Raw genomic sequence first — 16,304 nt, forward strand, 5'->3', positions numbered from 1 at the left:
GTTGGTTTTTAGATTTCTAAAGGTTTGAAACTCTCCAAGACATTGTTGGTGCAATGGTCAAGGGGAGTTGGCCTTAGGGGAGTTTTAACTATTAGTCAAGGGAGTTGACTTTAGGGAGTTTTTACTCCTTGAGGATTAGTGATATGGGATTATCACTAAGTGGATTGTTGAGCTTAGTATCAAGGGAAAATAAGAGTTTCAATGAAAGGTATGGGACTTTCATTAGGAAGAAACTCTTGACCTTGATACCTTCCTTATTCTTTTGATGTGTGTCAAAAGGGAGAGTGTTCATTGGAGAATTATTGGAGAACCCAAGTTAGGTTATCGGTTTAACCTAAGCTAGGGAAGATTGTCAAGGAATGTTCGAGGAAGAACATTGGAATACTTTTGATGTGTGAAGGGGAGAATTATTAGAGAACCCAAGTTAGGTTATCGTGTTAACCTAAGGGGAGAATGTCTAGAGAATGTTCAAGGAAAGAACATCGGACATTGGAAAATGGTTGAAAACCTAAGTTAGGGTTATCGGGTTAACCTAACTTGATTATGATTTTGTCAAACATCAAAAGGGAGATTGTTGGTGCAACCTTAGGTCAAGGTTGACCAGACTGAAGTTGACTTGACTCGAGTTGTATTTTGATGTTTGACTTGGGAAGATTGTCGTCTAGTTGTGTTGCATGTTGATGTTTGACACTCGTGAGAGAGTTCTATTCTTGATATGGGACAAGAATAGATGTTTGAGAGTTATTGGAGAACCGACTTGAGTTGACCTGATTCGGGAAAAAGTCCAAGTATGACTGGTAGAAAGTCCAAGCAGGGAGCTTGGCATGAGAAAAAGTCCAAGCAGGAGCTTGGCGAAAAGTCCAAGTATGGAGACTTGGCACGAAAGGTCAAGCAGGGAGTTTGGCACGGGAAAAATCTGGTGAGTGAAGCGGGTGAAAATCCTAGTGAGTGAAGCTAGGTGAATGGGAAGTCCTAACTGGGATGTTAGGCAGTGTGGAAAATCTCGGTGAGTGAAGCGGTGAAAATCCTAGTGAGTGAAGCTAGTGAATGAGAAAGTCCTAACGGGATGTTGGCGGTGTGGAAATCACGTGAGTGAAGCGTGTGGAAAGTCCGGTGAGTGAAGTCTAACTGGGATGTTAGGCAATGTGGAAATCTGGTGAGTGAAGGTGAAAGTCCCGTGAGTGAAGCCAGGGAAAATCCAGATGGATCGGGGATGATCGGACTGGTGTTGAGAAAGTCCGGGATTGACCGGACACTTGGCGAGGAGTTCTAGGTCAAGGAGTGACCGATGCTTGGGATGAAGTACCAATAGGTCAAGGTTGACCGGATATTGGTTTGAAGTCTTGGAGCTTGGTTTGGGCAAAAACCTGTGGATCGATCACCGCACCGATCCATGTCTGCTGTTTGTTCGATCGGTCCGTGACCGATCGATCATCGAAAACTCTGTTGATTCTTGATCGATCGTGACCGTCGACCAAGCAGAGGCGAGTTGATCGGTCCACGGCATCGATCAAAGTCCCGATCGGTGCGTGGACCGATCGCAGACGTCGCGAGAAGGAAAGGAAGGGATCGTGCGATCCACCTCCTCGTCGGCACGGCCGAGACGATCCACTCTTCCCCGATCGGTGCGGACCGATCGAGTTCTAACGCTGCGCGCTAGTTTCTTCATGTTTCTTCTTGCGGTATAAAGGCCGAGGGATTCTACAAGGCTACTACTTCTTCTTCCTCCTTCACATGGTCAGCTTGCTGTTGAGCTTTGTTGAGCTGCCCCAAAGCTTCGCGTGAGCTTCCACCTGGATCACCTGCTGTAGGCGCTGAGTTGTTGCTTCATCCAATCGACAAGAAGGCAAGCTAGGTTATTACATTCTTGTATTGTACTTAGTTTCTTGTCGTATTCTTGTACTCTTATCTTGTTCGAAGACATTGTGGCGAGGTTTCTCCACCCAGAAGGAGTTTGATTTAGCCGGTTTTCCGGGGACTCATCCACCGACGGATTGATAGGCTTCGTCCACCTTACGGACACGCCGAGGAGTAGGAGTTTCATCTCCGAACCTCGTTACATCGACGAGTCTTAGGTTTGATCTTTCCGCTTTCGTTTCTTTGTTTTATTTTCCGCTGCGCTAACCCTTATTGTAGAAAGAAACGACGATTTGGGGTCGGCTATTCACACCCCCCTCTCTAGCCGAGTACAAAGGATCCTAACACAGGAAACTCACGCAGAGCTTCAGCACCCAACGAGCTCAACAAAGCTCAGCAGGAAGAAGAAGCAAAAGCTTCAGGCAGAAGAGTACTTCCAGAAAGAAGAAGTTTTTTTTTTCGCGCAGCAGCAGCCCTCGACCGATCTCTCCACCCTTCTGTGTGTAATCTGATCGGTCGGGGACCGATCAGGTCGGCCTACACGCGGTCCTCGCTACCGATCAGTTTCTTCGGTCACAGCCCACCTTCTGCGGGTTCGATCGGTGCGTGGACCGATCGACCCGGATCGGTCCACGGACCGATCCCAACCTCAGCGACATCGTCTCGATCGGTCCCCGATCGATCAGATGGCCCGATCGGCCGTGGACCGATCACCACTCTTTGCCTCGTTGGCGACGGTCCACCGGGCCGATCGATCAAGAATCAACACCGATTCGATCGGTCACCGGACCGATCGAGCAAAGTATCACCGGATCGGTTTGGTGACCGATCCAGCTTTTTGGCCCAAACCAAGTCCCAAGGCTTCAAACCAATATCCGGTCAACCTTGACCTATTGGTACTTCATCCCTAACATCCGGTCACCCTCGACTGCTAGAACTCCTCGCCAAGTGTCCGGTCAATCCTTTGACCTACTTGGACTTTCCAACACCGTAAGTCCGATCATCCCCGATCCATCTGGATTTTCCTTGCCTGCTTCACTCACGTGACTTTCACCGGCTTCACTCACCAGATTTCCACATTGCCTAACATCCCGCTAGACTTTCCCCGCCTGCTTCACTCACCAGACTTTCCACACCGCCTGCTTCACTCACCAGACTTTCCACACCGCCTAACATCCCGCTTAGGACTTTCTCATTCACCTAGCTTCACTCACTAGATTTTCACCGGCTTCACTCACCAGATTTCCAACCGCCTGGCTTCACTCACTAGGACTTTCGTCTGGCTTCACTCACCAGACTTTCCCTTGCCCGCTTCACTCACGACTTCCAACCGCCTAACATCCCGCTTAGGACTTTCCACCGCCTGGCTTCACTCACCGGACTTTCCAACCGCCTAACATCCCAGTTAGGACTTTGCCCGGCTTCACTCACTGGACTTTCACCTGCTTAGTATCACTCACTAGCCCATGCCAGCTTCACTCACTAGACTTCTCCGTGCCAAGTCTTCATACTTGGACTTTTCCGTGCCAAGTCTCCATACTTGGACTTTTCCTGTGCCAAGCCTCCCTGGACTTTTCCGATGCCAAGTCTCCATACTTGGACTTTTCCCTGCCAAGCTCCCCGCTTGGACTTTTCGATGCCAAGTCTCCATACTTGGACTTTTCGCCAAGCTCCTCGCTTGGACTTTTCCAGGCAAGTCTCCATACTTGGACTTTTCCAGCCAAGCTCCCTGGACTTTTCCGCGCCAAGTCTCCATACTTGGACTTTTTCCGAATCAGGTCAACCAGGTCAACCTTGACCTACGGTTGCACCAATAATCTCCCAAACATCTATTCTTGTCCCATATCAAGAATAGAACTCTCTCACGAGTGTCAAACATCAACATGCAACACAACTAGGTCAACCTTGACCTAAGGTTGCACCGACAATCTTCCCAAGTCAAACATCAAAATACAACTCGAGTCAAGTCAACTCGAGTCGGGTCAACCAGGTCAACCTTGACCTAAGGTTGCACCAACAAGAATCACAGTTGATTGTTATAGTAATCGATTAATATAAATAATTGATCAACAACTTAGCAGTGATTGTTAAGCAATCAATTAATATAAATCATCAATTGATTTTCCTCACTATTCCTCAATGGAATACTAGACTTAAAAAATGATTTAACAATTGATATTAGATTTTACAATTAATTCTATAATAAGAAAAAAATAGTTATTTTAATTTTTAATTAAATTAGTCGGTATTTTATCGGGTTAATTTATTTAATTTGTTAAAAAAAAGTTAGTAGGTTCAAATAGCTAGATAAAAAAATTAATTAATTAAATTTTAATTTAAATTATTATTCAGTTATTATTAAATGTGCCCGAGTAATATTATATTTTTATAAGTTAATTATATGTTTTCCCCCTATTTTTATATATAATTTTTAAATTTTTAGAATTAGTATTAAAGATATCCAAGTAATATCATATTTTTATAAATCAATTATATTTTTTTCACCTATTTTCATATTTAATTTTTAAAAATAATACCTAATTAATTTTCATTAATAATACTTAATTAAATTTTTAATTAATTTGTAATCAATGATATAGCAGACTTAAAATAGAGAGGTTGTATTAAATGATAAAAAGCTAGATGTGTAATATGAATATTTTAATATTTTGTTCTTATTTTCTTAATACATTCTTCTAAATTTTAATAGATTTCATACCCAAAATTTATCTAAAGTAAAAATAATATTCTTATTTGATGCTAAATATAAAATTTTGAAATTGAGAGCATTAATTTATTAGTGTTTGCACTATATTATTATTTAAGTAATGAAATAATTCTATTAGTTGAGAATAAAATAACTTTAAAATTTAAAAGATATTATAACATTAAATTTTGCAGACTGAAATATAAAATTTAGCATGTAGTTAAGTCGACCTAATTTCTGTCACATGGATATTTGACATGCGTGTCGTATGGATATCAGGTAAGTGTATCCACGTAACTAACAAATTTGGAATGTTTCATTTAATAAAAATGTATTTTTTTTTAAGGTGGAATTTTATCAAATTGGATTGAAGGTCAATCACGCCATTAGATATTGTTTATATTAATCATAAAGTCCCCGGGGATGGTACTGTGATAATATATTTAAGTTGTCATCTAAATAAATTTTATGCGATCGGCATCATAAAGATAATTAATAAAGATAACTAAAATTATCATTTTTTTAATACTAATCTTAAAATTCTTTGAAATTAGACAAAATCACAGCGTATAAAAATATTTCCAAGTGATGCAGCGACATGTGATTGTATACGTAATTGAATAAAATAATTATTAGTAATTAGGATAGACTATTTTTTTTTTATCAAAGATAAATATATTTGAGTAATTTAGTAAAGTAGGGTCTTTATTATTAAAAGTTACTAAAAGATACTACACAGTTATGCTTATAAAATAATTATAGAAATACTTTTTCATAATTAGATAAGAGCTCCAAAATCGACAATATATTTTGTGTTCAAAGTTTAACACATGCAGGGACGAGCGAACTTTGATTAGGATCACATGACAACGCATGCATTAGGATTCTCATCGCTAAAGATCTGCGGCGGATACGCGTAGAACTCCGCTGGGTACTTCGGAATGTAGTAGTAGTAGTTTTCGTTCTTAATTAATATCTTCCTTGCGCCGCCGGTACCTTCGCCGTCGGCAGATGGTGGAGGCGGTGGAGTCCCCGTCGCTCCGATGTCGACGACGACTATTTCGTCCTCCTTATTTTCCTCCTTTTTTGGGTCGGTCTTCTTCTCCTTCTCTTTCGTGTCAGCATCGCCGTCGGCTTTCTTCTCGCTCTGTTCCCCTTCGTTGCGGCAGCCGCAGTCCTCGTCCTCCTTGTCAACTTGTTCTCTGCCTTCAGGCTTCTTCTCGTCTTTCGCATCATCCCCGGCTGCAGTCGGTGGCGGCGGCTCCTTAGCCTTGGACTTCTCGGGATCCTCTACCGGCTTCTCCTCCGGCTCCTGCTTCACCACGGTCGCGTGCTTTCCCGTTCTCTTGAGGATGTACGCCGACAGGATCTCCGGGTGGAACACGCCCTTCACCGTCACCTCAGATGCCTTCAGGTTTGGCTCCGCTGAACGGACTCCTGTCGTAAGGAAAAATCTTACCTTTCGTAATTAATCAATTCAAAATCACGTTGTGGGAGCATGAATAATAATAAAAAAAGATTGAATTCGCGTGTACCAATCGTATGATTTCCTGTTTTCCATCAGATTTAATTGGATGATTAAGAAATTAATGGAATACTGATAAAGACCTTTCATCCTTAGAATCCTCTTCTTGATCTCTTGAGCGCAGGCTTCGCAATGCATATAAACTCTCAGCACAGCGACGATCACTTGCGGCTGTTGCAGTGCAATTGAAATGTAAAAACAGAGAGTGGAAACTGGAAAAGGCATAGCACTTGCAGAGAAAAAAAATTGATGGTGAACGATTTGAATCTTAGGCCTCGACCTTTTCCTCTCCAATAGGTTTCTGATCCTCTTCCTTCTTCTCCGGCGGCGTCGGCGGGGTAGGTAGGGGGCTTAGCAACTCCACTTTCTTTCCGCTTTTCTTTTGGACTCTCGCCACCACCTTCAGCGGATCCTCCGCTGCCTTCCTCCCCTTCACCACGACACGGTGCGTCCGGCTGTCAGCCACCACCTCCTCCACACCTTCCAATCCGATCCAATACAAAGTTTAACTATATTCTCATCAAAGGTCCAGTTTCGAAGGCTTAAAAGGGCTATTTCTTCAATAGATTGACCAATACCTGGAAAGCCCCGAAGGCTCTGCCGCACCTTCCTGGCGCATCCTGCGCAGTCCATGTAGACTCTCATAACTACCTCCTCTTGCGGTTGTGGCGGAGGAGAAGGGGGAGGGGGAGGCTTCTCATCCGTCTCCTCTTTCTTGGCCCCATCGTTTCCGCTCTCGCCACCTGCTTCCTTCTTCGACTCCTCATTCTTCCCCTCCTGCTGCACAAGATCACAACTTTCCATCGGAATCAGCAAAAACAGCCTCCAAAACAGATGAAAATCAACAAAAAGATGCAATTTTGATACCTCTGCCATGCCGCCCTAGCCGTTGAACCAAAGCAAGCGTTAAAGCAGCAGCAGTCCTCTGCTTCCTTATTCCTTCTCGCTTGCAGTAAGCAGTGTAACAAATGTCATGGGGGGAGTCAGATCCGAGGTGGAGACAAAAGCTGGTGGGGAAGTGCGAGCACGCATGTGGTAAGCCTGGAGGAGCACACGCGTCATTCATGCATCCACGCAGTCGTTGTCCTCGTTCTTGTCAGCTTCTGCAACGTTGGTGCTCCTCAGGAACAGAGCTTTGATGGCTGCCACCACACTCCATTCTTTTTATCGTCGTAGGCTATCTATTCACCGGCAAATGCATGTGTCAGCTGGATGGAATGACCTTGAGGGACTTCAGATTCCCAGTCCAGTTCCGATTGGAGAATACAATTGTAAGCACGTTAAATGCTCCATATCTCTCACTATTATTTAAATAGGGCAAATGGACCGGATCAAAGATGGGCTGCGTCTCATATCTAATAATGTTCGTCGCAGTCTGATCAGACTGACTTGGATTGAACGGTAAACCTATGAGTGAGAAGATTTTTCTTTTTCTGTTTTGAAATGTAAATTTTCTCATTAGATTCACAAGGAGGATGGGAAAAAGTAAGAATAATTTATTCTTTTCAGTATAGTTTCTTCTTCTCTTTTCTTTTTCTACTTTAATTTTTAAAATGTTCCTCCTTTGTTACTTTGATAACACCAGCAGTTACTTCATCTGAAATAATCTCAACTAGTGTGCTTCCAGATCTACACACCTCTATTGGAACATTTCGTATGCAAATTGGATTGCAAACAATTGATTACATCTTGAATAAACATGATTCATTCTTACAAATAGTCAGCCATGTTTTTTCGTTTTCATCGTCCATTTGTAGCCAAGTCTACTATCTCGTTTTCATCAGCTCCCTTTCTGATGGTCTCTTTGCTTGCTTTGAAGAACCTGGCAATTGCATGGTTCACGTGCGCATCAGCCTCCTTTACACTCATTCCCTCAATCACACCGTTGAGAGCCGCCGCCAGTTGGACGATCTCACTTTGAAATTCAGATATCCTTCTGTTCTCGTTCAACTCCGTTACCCTCGGAGGTGGCACAACGGGGAGCAGTTCTGCAGTGAGAGCTTGCATCGAGTCATTTTAATGGGAAGAAACAGAGGAGACCGGTTGTGAATGAATTACCAGGGCAATCTGTTCTTGGAGAGGTCAGCTCGGAGTAGACGCTGTCAAAGGTGCCAGCCCAAGCATCTCTCTGCGTCAAGAAATCAGAACTGAGGTTGAAGATCTTCTTGATGGTTGCTGGAATGGAACAGTGCTCGTACTCGGAGGTGAGCGTCGGTCCATTTGGCCGCGACTCACTGTAGAAGCAATTAGAAACAACCATCACTGATCAAGGCTATAATAATTGATACGGTTAGTGATGGAGGGGCCCAAGAGGAAAGGATTAGAAAAGTCCAGGCTATGTGGCGGTCAAAAGTTATGAGGAGGTGGCGGTCAATAGTCATGGCGACTTGGCGGTCAAAAAGGCAGGCTGACAGGGCAGTCAGGACTCAGCATAGGTAGAAGCGGGTTGGGATCGGCAGAGCTGAGTGGAGTCAGCTCGATCCACAGACCTGCGGTTGAGGGCCAGGAAGTACAAAGCGCAGGATGCAAGTCGGGATCGGCAGAGCTAAGCAGAGGCCAAGAACTGGAAGTATAGGCCAATGGGTCGGAAGCGGCAGAGCTGATCAGAAGCAGCCCGAGCTACAAACCTGCGGTTGAGGGCCAGGAAGTACAAAGCGCAGGAGGCAGGTTGAAAATCAGCATAGCTATGTCTAGACAGTTAGGGCTGCAGGTCTGCGAGTTGGAGGCCTGGAAATACGAACCACAGGTGCAGGCTGGTGCGAGGACACAATGGATCGGAGGAGCTAAGTAATACGGGAGCGGAGAATCTCAACGGTCCGTCAGGGATAATCATTACATACCAACGATGCGGGCGAAGGCGAAGGTTCCTGAAACGAAAAGATGCCCTCATAGCCAGTAGTAGCCTGCCAGCTGTCCCTCATTACAGGACAAAACCCGAGTGCGAAGGCGGAGTTTCCTAACAGAAAGATACTTTCACAACAAATAGCAGCGCGACAGGTGTCCAGGACTAGAGGACAAAGCCGGACGTCTAACGTTTTCTGACAGAGGGGCAGGTTCCAGCAGGAGGACGCATAAAAGGGGAGAAGTCCCTCGTACGCAGGTACGCGCACATACTCTCTCGTCACCTTTTTCCACAACTGTTTTTCCTTCTGCTTCTCTCTGTTCTTTCTGGGGAAAAAGGACCTGACTTGAGCGTCGGAGGGCCTGATCCAGAGACTTTTTCCCTGGGTTTCGGTCTCTAACGTAAAAAGGGAGATCGTCTGAGTGTGCGCAGGGTCCTGTAGCGGCGTCAGCCACCCGTGGGGAGCCTGCATTGCCCGCAACTTGCCGTCAACGCCCAGTCCACCGCGACCGGCCTCTGTCCGACTCAGCCTCCGGACGGGATCAAATTTGGCGCCATCTGTGGGAACAGAACATCCTGTTCCGGAGCGTGAAGATGGAGGACTCCGGTCGAAGCTCTAGTCGGAGGATCAACATGACTATGACTGCGGGAGAGTACGAGCTTTTCAAGGAGGTTAGGAAGCAAGCCGCCTCCGAAAGACAAGGCACAGTTTCACGACCCCGCCTAGCCCCTGAGGCATCCAAAGAACTAGCTCCCGCTTCCGACAGGAGCTCAAAGAGGAAGCAACCGGAAGAACTTCCACGTGCTTCATTCCGAGAGCCCCGTCGCGATTATCATCGGGCCGGACCTCGCGGGCGTAGTCCAAAAAAGGAGGAGCCGCCAGCCTCAGTGGCGGAAAGCTCTCTACACCCGCCCCGGGATTCAGGAAAGGGGAAGGCCGTGCTCCTGGCCGAAGATCTGCTCGAAGATCTTAACGATAAGGTACCTTTCTCTGCCCAGATCTTGAAAGAAAGCCTGCCGAGGGGTTACCGAGCCCCAAACATTGGAGAATATGATGGGAGCAAGGACCCAGAAGAGCATCTGAGAAAGTTCAAGAACGCGGCTATATTGTATCAATATAGCGATGCCGTCAAATGTCGAGTCTTCCTGCACACTCTGTCTGGATCGGCGCAAAAGTGGTTCGATGGATTGCCCCCAAAAGTGGTTCAGGGACTTCAAAACGGCCTTCCTGCGCCGTTTCACCAGCAGTCGTAAGTACCAGAAAACCGACCACTGTCTTTTTGCTCTCAAGCAGGAGTCAACTGAGCCCCTGCGAAGCTACATCAATCGATTCAGTCAGGTAGCCAACGACGTCCCCTCTGCCACCTCTGAGATACTGATGAGCGGCTTCTCCCACGGATTGCGAGAAGGGAAATTCTTCAGAGATCTCATCAAAAACCCCGCTCGGAGTTTTGACGATATGGTGGAGAAAGCTTCATGCTACATCAAAGTGGAAGAAGCGCAGGCCGCCAGGCGGAAAGCCGAGAAGACGATGGCACCAGGCAACCGACCTGAAAGAAGAGCACCCCAGCCACCCCAGCCCTTCCAGCGCATTCAGCCCAGGCCTGCCCCCCAGCCCGCTCAGGGAGCCAGACCAGCTCCGCGAGTCGCCGCCATACAAGCGCCCAGGCCTGGACCTAGGGGAGCACCATATTGTACATATCATCGGTCCAGGACGCACGATCTTAGCAATTGCTTCCAATTCGCCCGGGATTCCAGGCGAGCTGTGGAGCAAGGCTTGCCTCCCCCGGCGCTGGCGCCCCAAATACAGAGAATGGAGGAAGAACGGGCTGCAGCTGGACGTGCTCGGCAGGCCCGGCCCGACCTAGCTGGCCCATCTAGCCAAGCTGGCCCCAGCGAAGACCAAAGAGATGCCGGAGAACTTGATAATCGGGGCAACGTGGCTGTGCGAGAGATTGGTATGATCTCAGGAGGGCCCACTGACGGGGACTCAGGCAGGGCTCGTAAAGCACATAGCCGGCGACTATATGTGGGGGCCGTGGGATGCAGCTACGAGCAGGCATCCGGCCCTGTCCTCAGCTTCGGGCCCCAAGACTTGGAGGGTTTAGAGCTGCCCCACGATGACGCCCTAATAATCAGGGCAGTTATTGCTAATAGCCGAGTGGCTCGGGTCTTTGTGGATACCGGGAGCTTGGTCAACATTTTATTCAGGGCTGCGTTTGAGGAGATGCAGATCGACGCCGCTGAGCTCCAGCCTGTAACCACTTCCTTGTACGGATTTACAGGTAATGAAGTCAAACCCATGGGTCAGATCAAGCTGGCCATTTCCATGGGCACTGAGCCATTGGTGCGCACGCGGAGGAGCACTTTCATTGTGATAGATTCGCTTTCCTCCTACAACGTTATCCTGGGAAGGCCAGCCCTGCATGAGTTCCGGGCTGCCGTTTCCACCTTTCACCAGAAGATCAAGTTCCCGGTCGGCGAGCAGGTCGGGGAGGTCAAGGGGGAGCAGAAAGCGGCTCGTAGCTGCTACATAGACATGGTCCGAGTAGAGGCGCGCAAAAGCCGGAGGACGCAAGATGGGGGAGTACACGCTATCCAAGAGGAATCACTACCTATTACTGAAGAACCGATTTCTTGGGAGGAGGTCCAGCTACACCCGGACAGATCGGAGAGCATCACTCGCATCGCCAGTGACTTACCTCCGGAGCTTAAAGCGGAGCTGATACAGTGTCTGAGTCGCAACCGAGACGTCTTTGCTTGGTCGCCAGAGGAGTTGCCCGGGGTCAGACCAGAAGTAGCCGAGCACAAATTGCATGTCATACCCGAGGCTAAGCCAGTCAAGCAGAAGAAGAGAAACTTCCCTGCCGAGCAGAATAAAATTATCCGAGCTGAAGTAGAGCAGCTCCTGAAGGCTGGACACGTCCGAGAGGTGCAATTCCCGTCTTGGCTCTCTAACGTCGTGTTGGTGAAGAAGCCAAACAACAAGTGGAGGGTGTGCATAGACTTTCGCGACCTCAACAAAGCCACTCCCAAGGACTGTTATCCTCTCCCGCGTATTGATCAGGTGGTGGACTCGACGGCTGGTTGTGAAAGGATATGCATGATGGACGCTTATCAGGGATATCATCAAATACCCTTAGCCCAGGAAGACCAGGAGAAGGTCAGCTTCATAACGGCTGACAGTACTATACCGTCATGCCATTCGGACTCAGGAACGCTGGGGCTACCTACCAAAGGATGATGGACAAAGTCTTTCGGGCTCAGATCGGGCGGAACGTAGAGGTTTATGTTGATGACATCCTGATCAAGTCCCCTCTGGCGTCCAGTCTGATAAAAGATGTAGAAGAAACCTGTGGGACTCTGAGGCAATATGGGGTGAAGCTGAACCCCTTGAAATGTCTGTTCAGGGCCAAAGGAGGGAAGTTTCTAGGCTATCTGGTGACCGAACGAGGGATAGAGGCCAACCCTGAGAAGGTGCAAGCACTTCGGAACATGCAGATCCCTCAAAGTCTGAAGGAGACGCAGAAGCTGGTCGGCAGGATAACAGCCCTGTTCCGATTTATCTCCAAATCTGCAGATAGAGCGGCGCCCTTCTTCAAAGTGCTCAGGAAAGCGGCCAAGTTTCAGTGGACGGAAGAATGCACACAGGCCTTTGAAGAGCTGAAGCGGTACCTGGAGTCTTTGCCATCACTGTTTAAGCCTGTTGTGGGAGAGCCTCTTTGGGTCTACTTGTCAGCTACCCCTGAGGCCGTGGGGGCTGTGCTGGTTAAAGAGCAGGACAATGTACAACGGCCAGTGTATTTTTTCAGTCATTTATTGAAGGGGGCTGAATCTCGATATACGGCCCTGGAAAAGTTGGTCTATGGACTTGTTCTAATGGCTCGGCGTCTCCGGCCGTATTTCTTGGCGCACCCCATCACCGTCTTGACGAACAGTACAATGGGCCGAGCTCTCACCAAGGTAGAAGTGGCGGGTCGGCTTATCAAGTGGGCAACTGAGCTAGGGGAATATGACATACAATATCAGCCTCGAACCGCAATCAAAGCACAGACTCTGGCAGATTTCCTGACAGAAGCATACCCAGCGGACTCAGAAGAGGTCTGGAAGATCTACGTGGACGGGTCGGCTACCCATCGGGGGAGTGGTGTGGGAGCACTACTCATATCCCCACAAGGAGATATCATGCAGTTGGTCGTGCGGTTAAATTTCAGAGCTACCAACAATGAGGCAGAATATGAAGCTCTACTAACAGGCCTGCAAGCAGCTCGGCATGTGGGAGCGAGCCGAGTCATCATATATTCCGATTCCCAGCTGGTGACTCAGCAGACAACTGGGCAATTTGGGGTGAATAGCGGGAGGATGCAAGTTTATAAGGAGGCTTATGAAAAGATGAAGGGAGAATTCAAGGAGGTCATGGTCACGAAGATTCCTAGAGCTGAAAATGAAAGAGCGGATGAGTTGGCTAAAATGGCTAGTTCCCTGAGTACATGGACGCTCGACCGATCTATAGCGCAGACCTTCCTTGTAGCCCAGATAGATTTACAGAATAACGCGGGAGAAGTAATTGATTGGAGAGCGCCCATAATGAGCTTTCTTCAGCAAGGAGCCATATCCACCAACCCCGAGGAAGCGCGTATGATCAGGAGGCAAGCCCACTCTTATGCAATGATTGGAGATCAGCTGTACAAAAGGTCTTTCTCTAGACCTCTACTCAAGTGCCTGAATATGGAGGAAGCAGACCAAGCCTTGCGAGAGATACATTCGGGGTGCTGTGGTAATCACGCTGGGGAAGAACGCTGGCTCGGAAGGTATTGCTGGCTGGTTATTTCTGGCCTACCTTGCAGAAGGACGCACAGAGGTTGGTGAATACTTGTCTATCATGCCAGAAGTACCAGAGCCTGACGCACGGACCTACAGAGCTGCTGAGAACTTCTACAGTATCCTGCCCTTTCGACCAATGGGGTATGGATATCGTGGGGCCTTTCCCGATGGCTACCGGGCAGAGGCGCTTCTTGTTGGTAGCAGTAGACTACTTCTCCAAGTGGGTAGAAGCAGAAGCCCTAGCCAGAATCACTGAAGATGCGGTGATCCAGTTCCTATGGAAAAATATCTTTTGCAGATTTGGCTTACCCCATAAGTTAGTGTCGGACAATGACAGACAATTCCAGGGGCACAGGATACAGAATTGGTGCAAGGGGTTCGGCATAACTCAGGCCTTCACCTCAGTGGCTCATCCTCAAAGTAATGGTCAGACCGAGGTAGTCAATCGGGAGATAGTACGCGGGCTTAAAGTCAAGCTGGATCACATGGGGGGTAGCTGGGTGGACGAGCTCCCAGGCATTTTGTGGGCCTACCGTACGACGCCACGAGAGAGCACTGGTCTGACACCCTTCCATCTGGTCTATGGTAATGAAGCAGTGGTTCCTCTGGAGGTCAGGATACCTTCTGTAAGAAGGATGATGTACGACGGGGAGAACACCGAGCGGCGGCTGGCTGAACTAGATTTCATCAACGAAATTCGTGAGCAAACAGCTGCCTGGTTGGAAGCCTACAGACAGAGGATGAGGCAGAACTATAATAGGAAGGTGATCCCTCGGTTCTTCGGAGAAGGTGACCTGGTCTGGAAGCAGATAAAGCCCTTAGGGGAAGTGACGAAGCTGGCTCCTCAATGGGATGGACCGTACAAGGTTGTCAAGAGATTGGCATCGGGAGCCTATTATTTACAAGACGCTCAAGGAAGGAAGTTGGATCGACCTTGGAGTGCCAACTACCTCTGACCCTATCGAGTTTGAGGGGTGGCTCTGTGGACGTAGGCCGTCAGACGAGAAGCGTGAAAGGTAGGATAGTCAAGTGAAAACTCGAAAAGACATATGTACATGTAACGATTTCCCAGTTTAAGTGGCTAGTACAGATCATTTGAAAGGAGCAAAAATCTTATCCGGAAAGCCTTGAATGATTAGGTTGTGATTTAAGAAGTCTGCTGCGGGGATGGAGCTCAAGAAGCCCTGCGCGTTCAGTTGCCTGATAACTCCAGCCGCTGTATATGGCACGGTCATAGCAAAGCGTGCCCCAGCCTGGGATAGGAATTCGGGAGAAGTCAGATATGACATTCGGCTTCGCAGGCAACGAGCTTCTTCTCCCTCTTGATAGGCTGACAAGGTGGTAGACACTCCCGTCAGAGCCGCCCGAGACTGAGACAGTTCCTCCCTCAAGGTCTGCAGCTCTGCTTCCTGGGCTGCCAGCTTAGCTGCCTGAACCTCCAGCTTATGGTCTTTCTCCCGTAGCAGGGTATCTCTGGATTGAATCTCCCCAACCTGGTGGGCAAGCTGTTGCTGATGTCCCGCCTCTTGTGCAGTTCTTTCTTCACACGCAGCTCGGAGCTCATCTCTGACCTGCGTCAGAGACCTTTTTTGCCGCTTAGTCTGGCTGGTTAGAGCTCGAATCTCAGCTCGCAAGGCGTGGCTGGCTTGATCAGGATCATTCAGTTGTAGCTCTAGTTCAGAGACTTTATCCCGGAGGTCTTTGCTTTCATGATGGAGGGTGTGGAAGGATTGGTTCAACACCAGGGACTCTGCGTGAGTCTGGACCACGAATAACAACCCTCAGTTAAAACAAACTCGCATTTAGGAAAAGGAACAAGGTACTTACTTTAGCCCAAGACTTCGAGAACCTATCCATTTGAGCTAAGGGCGACAAGCTACCCATTTGATTCATGCTCTCTGCCCACAAGCTACCAAGGCAGCCTTTCATCGCCAAGACGCTAGTAGAGACATCATGTCGTCGAGCCTGAGCTGCTTTAGAGGGGATAGTGGTCCTATAACAATGGCGGGCAGGTTGAGAAGGGCCGGCGGGTTGAGAAGGGCATGCGTCAGAGCCGGGAGGAGCAGGAGGCGGCTCGGGATTGGGTTCGCCTGGTGCCGTGCCACGTTGCTGACCGGGGCTGTCCTCCTCCTGAGGAAGCGGGGCAGAACGAAATGCAGAGGGTCTTCCCCTGTAAGGGTTGGGGGAGGCTGCCATGGAAATAACACAACAATAACAAGAGGAAAGGATATTATAACCAGCCAGGATGATGGCAGGGGACACTGCAGTGATAAGGGAACAACATCGAGTCCGCGAAAGGTCAGACCTGGTCTTCGGCGCCGTCTTTGAAGTTGGGGCTGACCATCAGAGCCAGAGTCGTCAGAACGCGGTAAGCCCTGAGAGGGGGCCGTGGCATTGGCACCCGCGACGCCGTGACCAGACAAGTTTCGACCCGCATGACGAAGAGCTGCGCGACCCCGTCGAGAGGCCCGAGGGGCTCCTCGGAAGACCCGCCTAGCTCGATGGCTAGTCTGAGCGTGACCCCGATCCCCGCTCGGGGCGACCTGTGG

The 16,304-nt window shown here is 48.4% G+C and overlaps 1 protein-coding gene across 2 annotated transcripts; it reads right to left on the reverse strand.

The window, feature by feature from the left end:
- Nucleotides 1-5,342: 5,342 nt before the first annotated feature.
- Nucleotides 5,343-7,067, reverse strand: LOC121977361 (heavy metal-associated isoprenylated plant protein 7-like). Of its 2 annotated transcripts, none has more exons than XM_042529946.1 (5): nt 6,957-7,067; nt 6,668-6,866; nt 6,370-6,569; nt 6,173-6,260; nt 5,343-6,001 (listed from the first exon to the last, which is right to left on the reverse strand). In XM_042529946.1, exons 1-5 carry the CDS (start codon nt 6,963-6,965, stop codon nt 5,424-5,426), a joined length of 1,074 nt encoding a protein of 357 aa, XP_042385880.1. In that variant the 5' UTR covers nt 6,966-7,067; the 3' UTR covers nt 5,343-5,423. The 2 variants fall into 2 exon arrangements, with proteins under 2 accessions (XP_042385880.1, XP_042385879.1); XM_042529945.1 differs by having other exon boundaries at nt 6,668-6,869; nt 6,957-7,064.
- Between the last annotated feature and the right edge of the window lie 9,237 nt (nt 7,068-16,304).

The sequence above is a fragment of the Zingiber officinale genome, chromosome 4B, assembly GCF_018446385.1.
Source record: "Zingiber officinale cultivar Zhangliang chromosome 4B, Zo_v1.1, whole genome shotgun sequence".
Classification (NCBI taxonomy): Eukaryota; Viridiplantae; Streptophyta; class Magnoliopsida; order Zingiberales; family Zingiberaceae; genus Zingiber; species Zingiber officinale.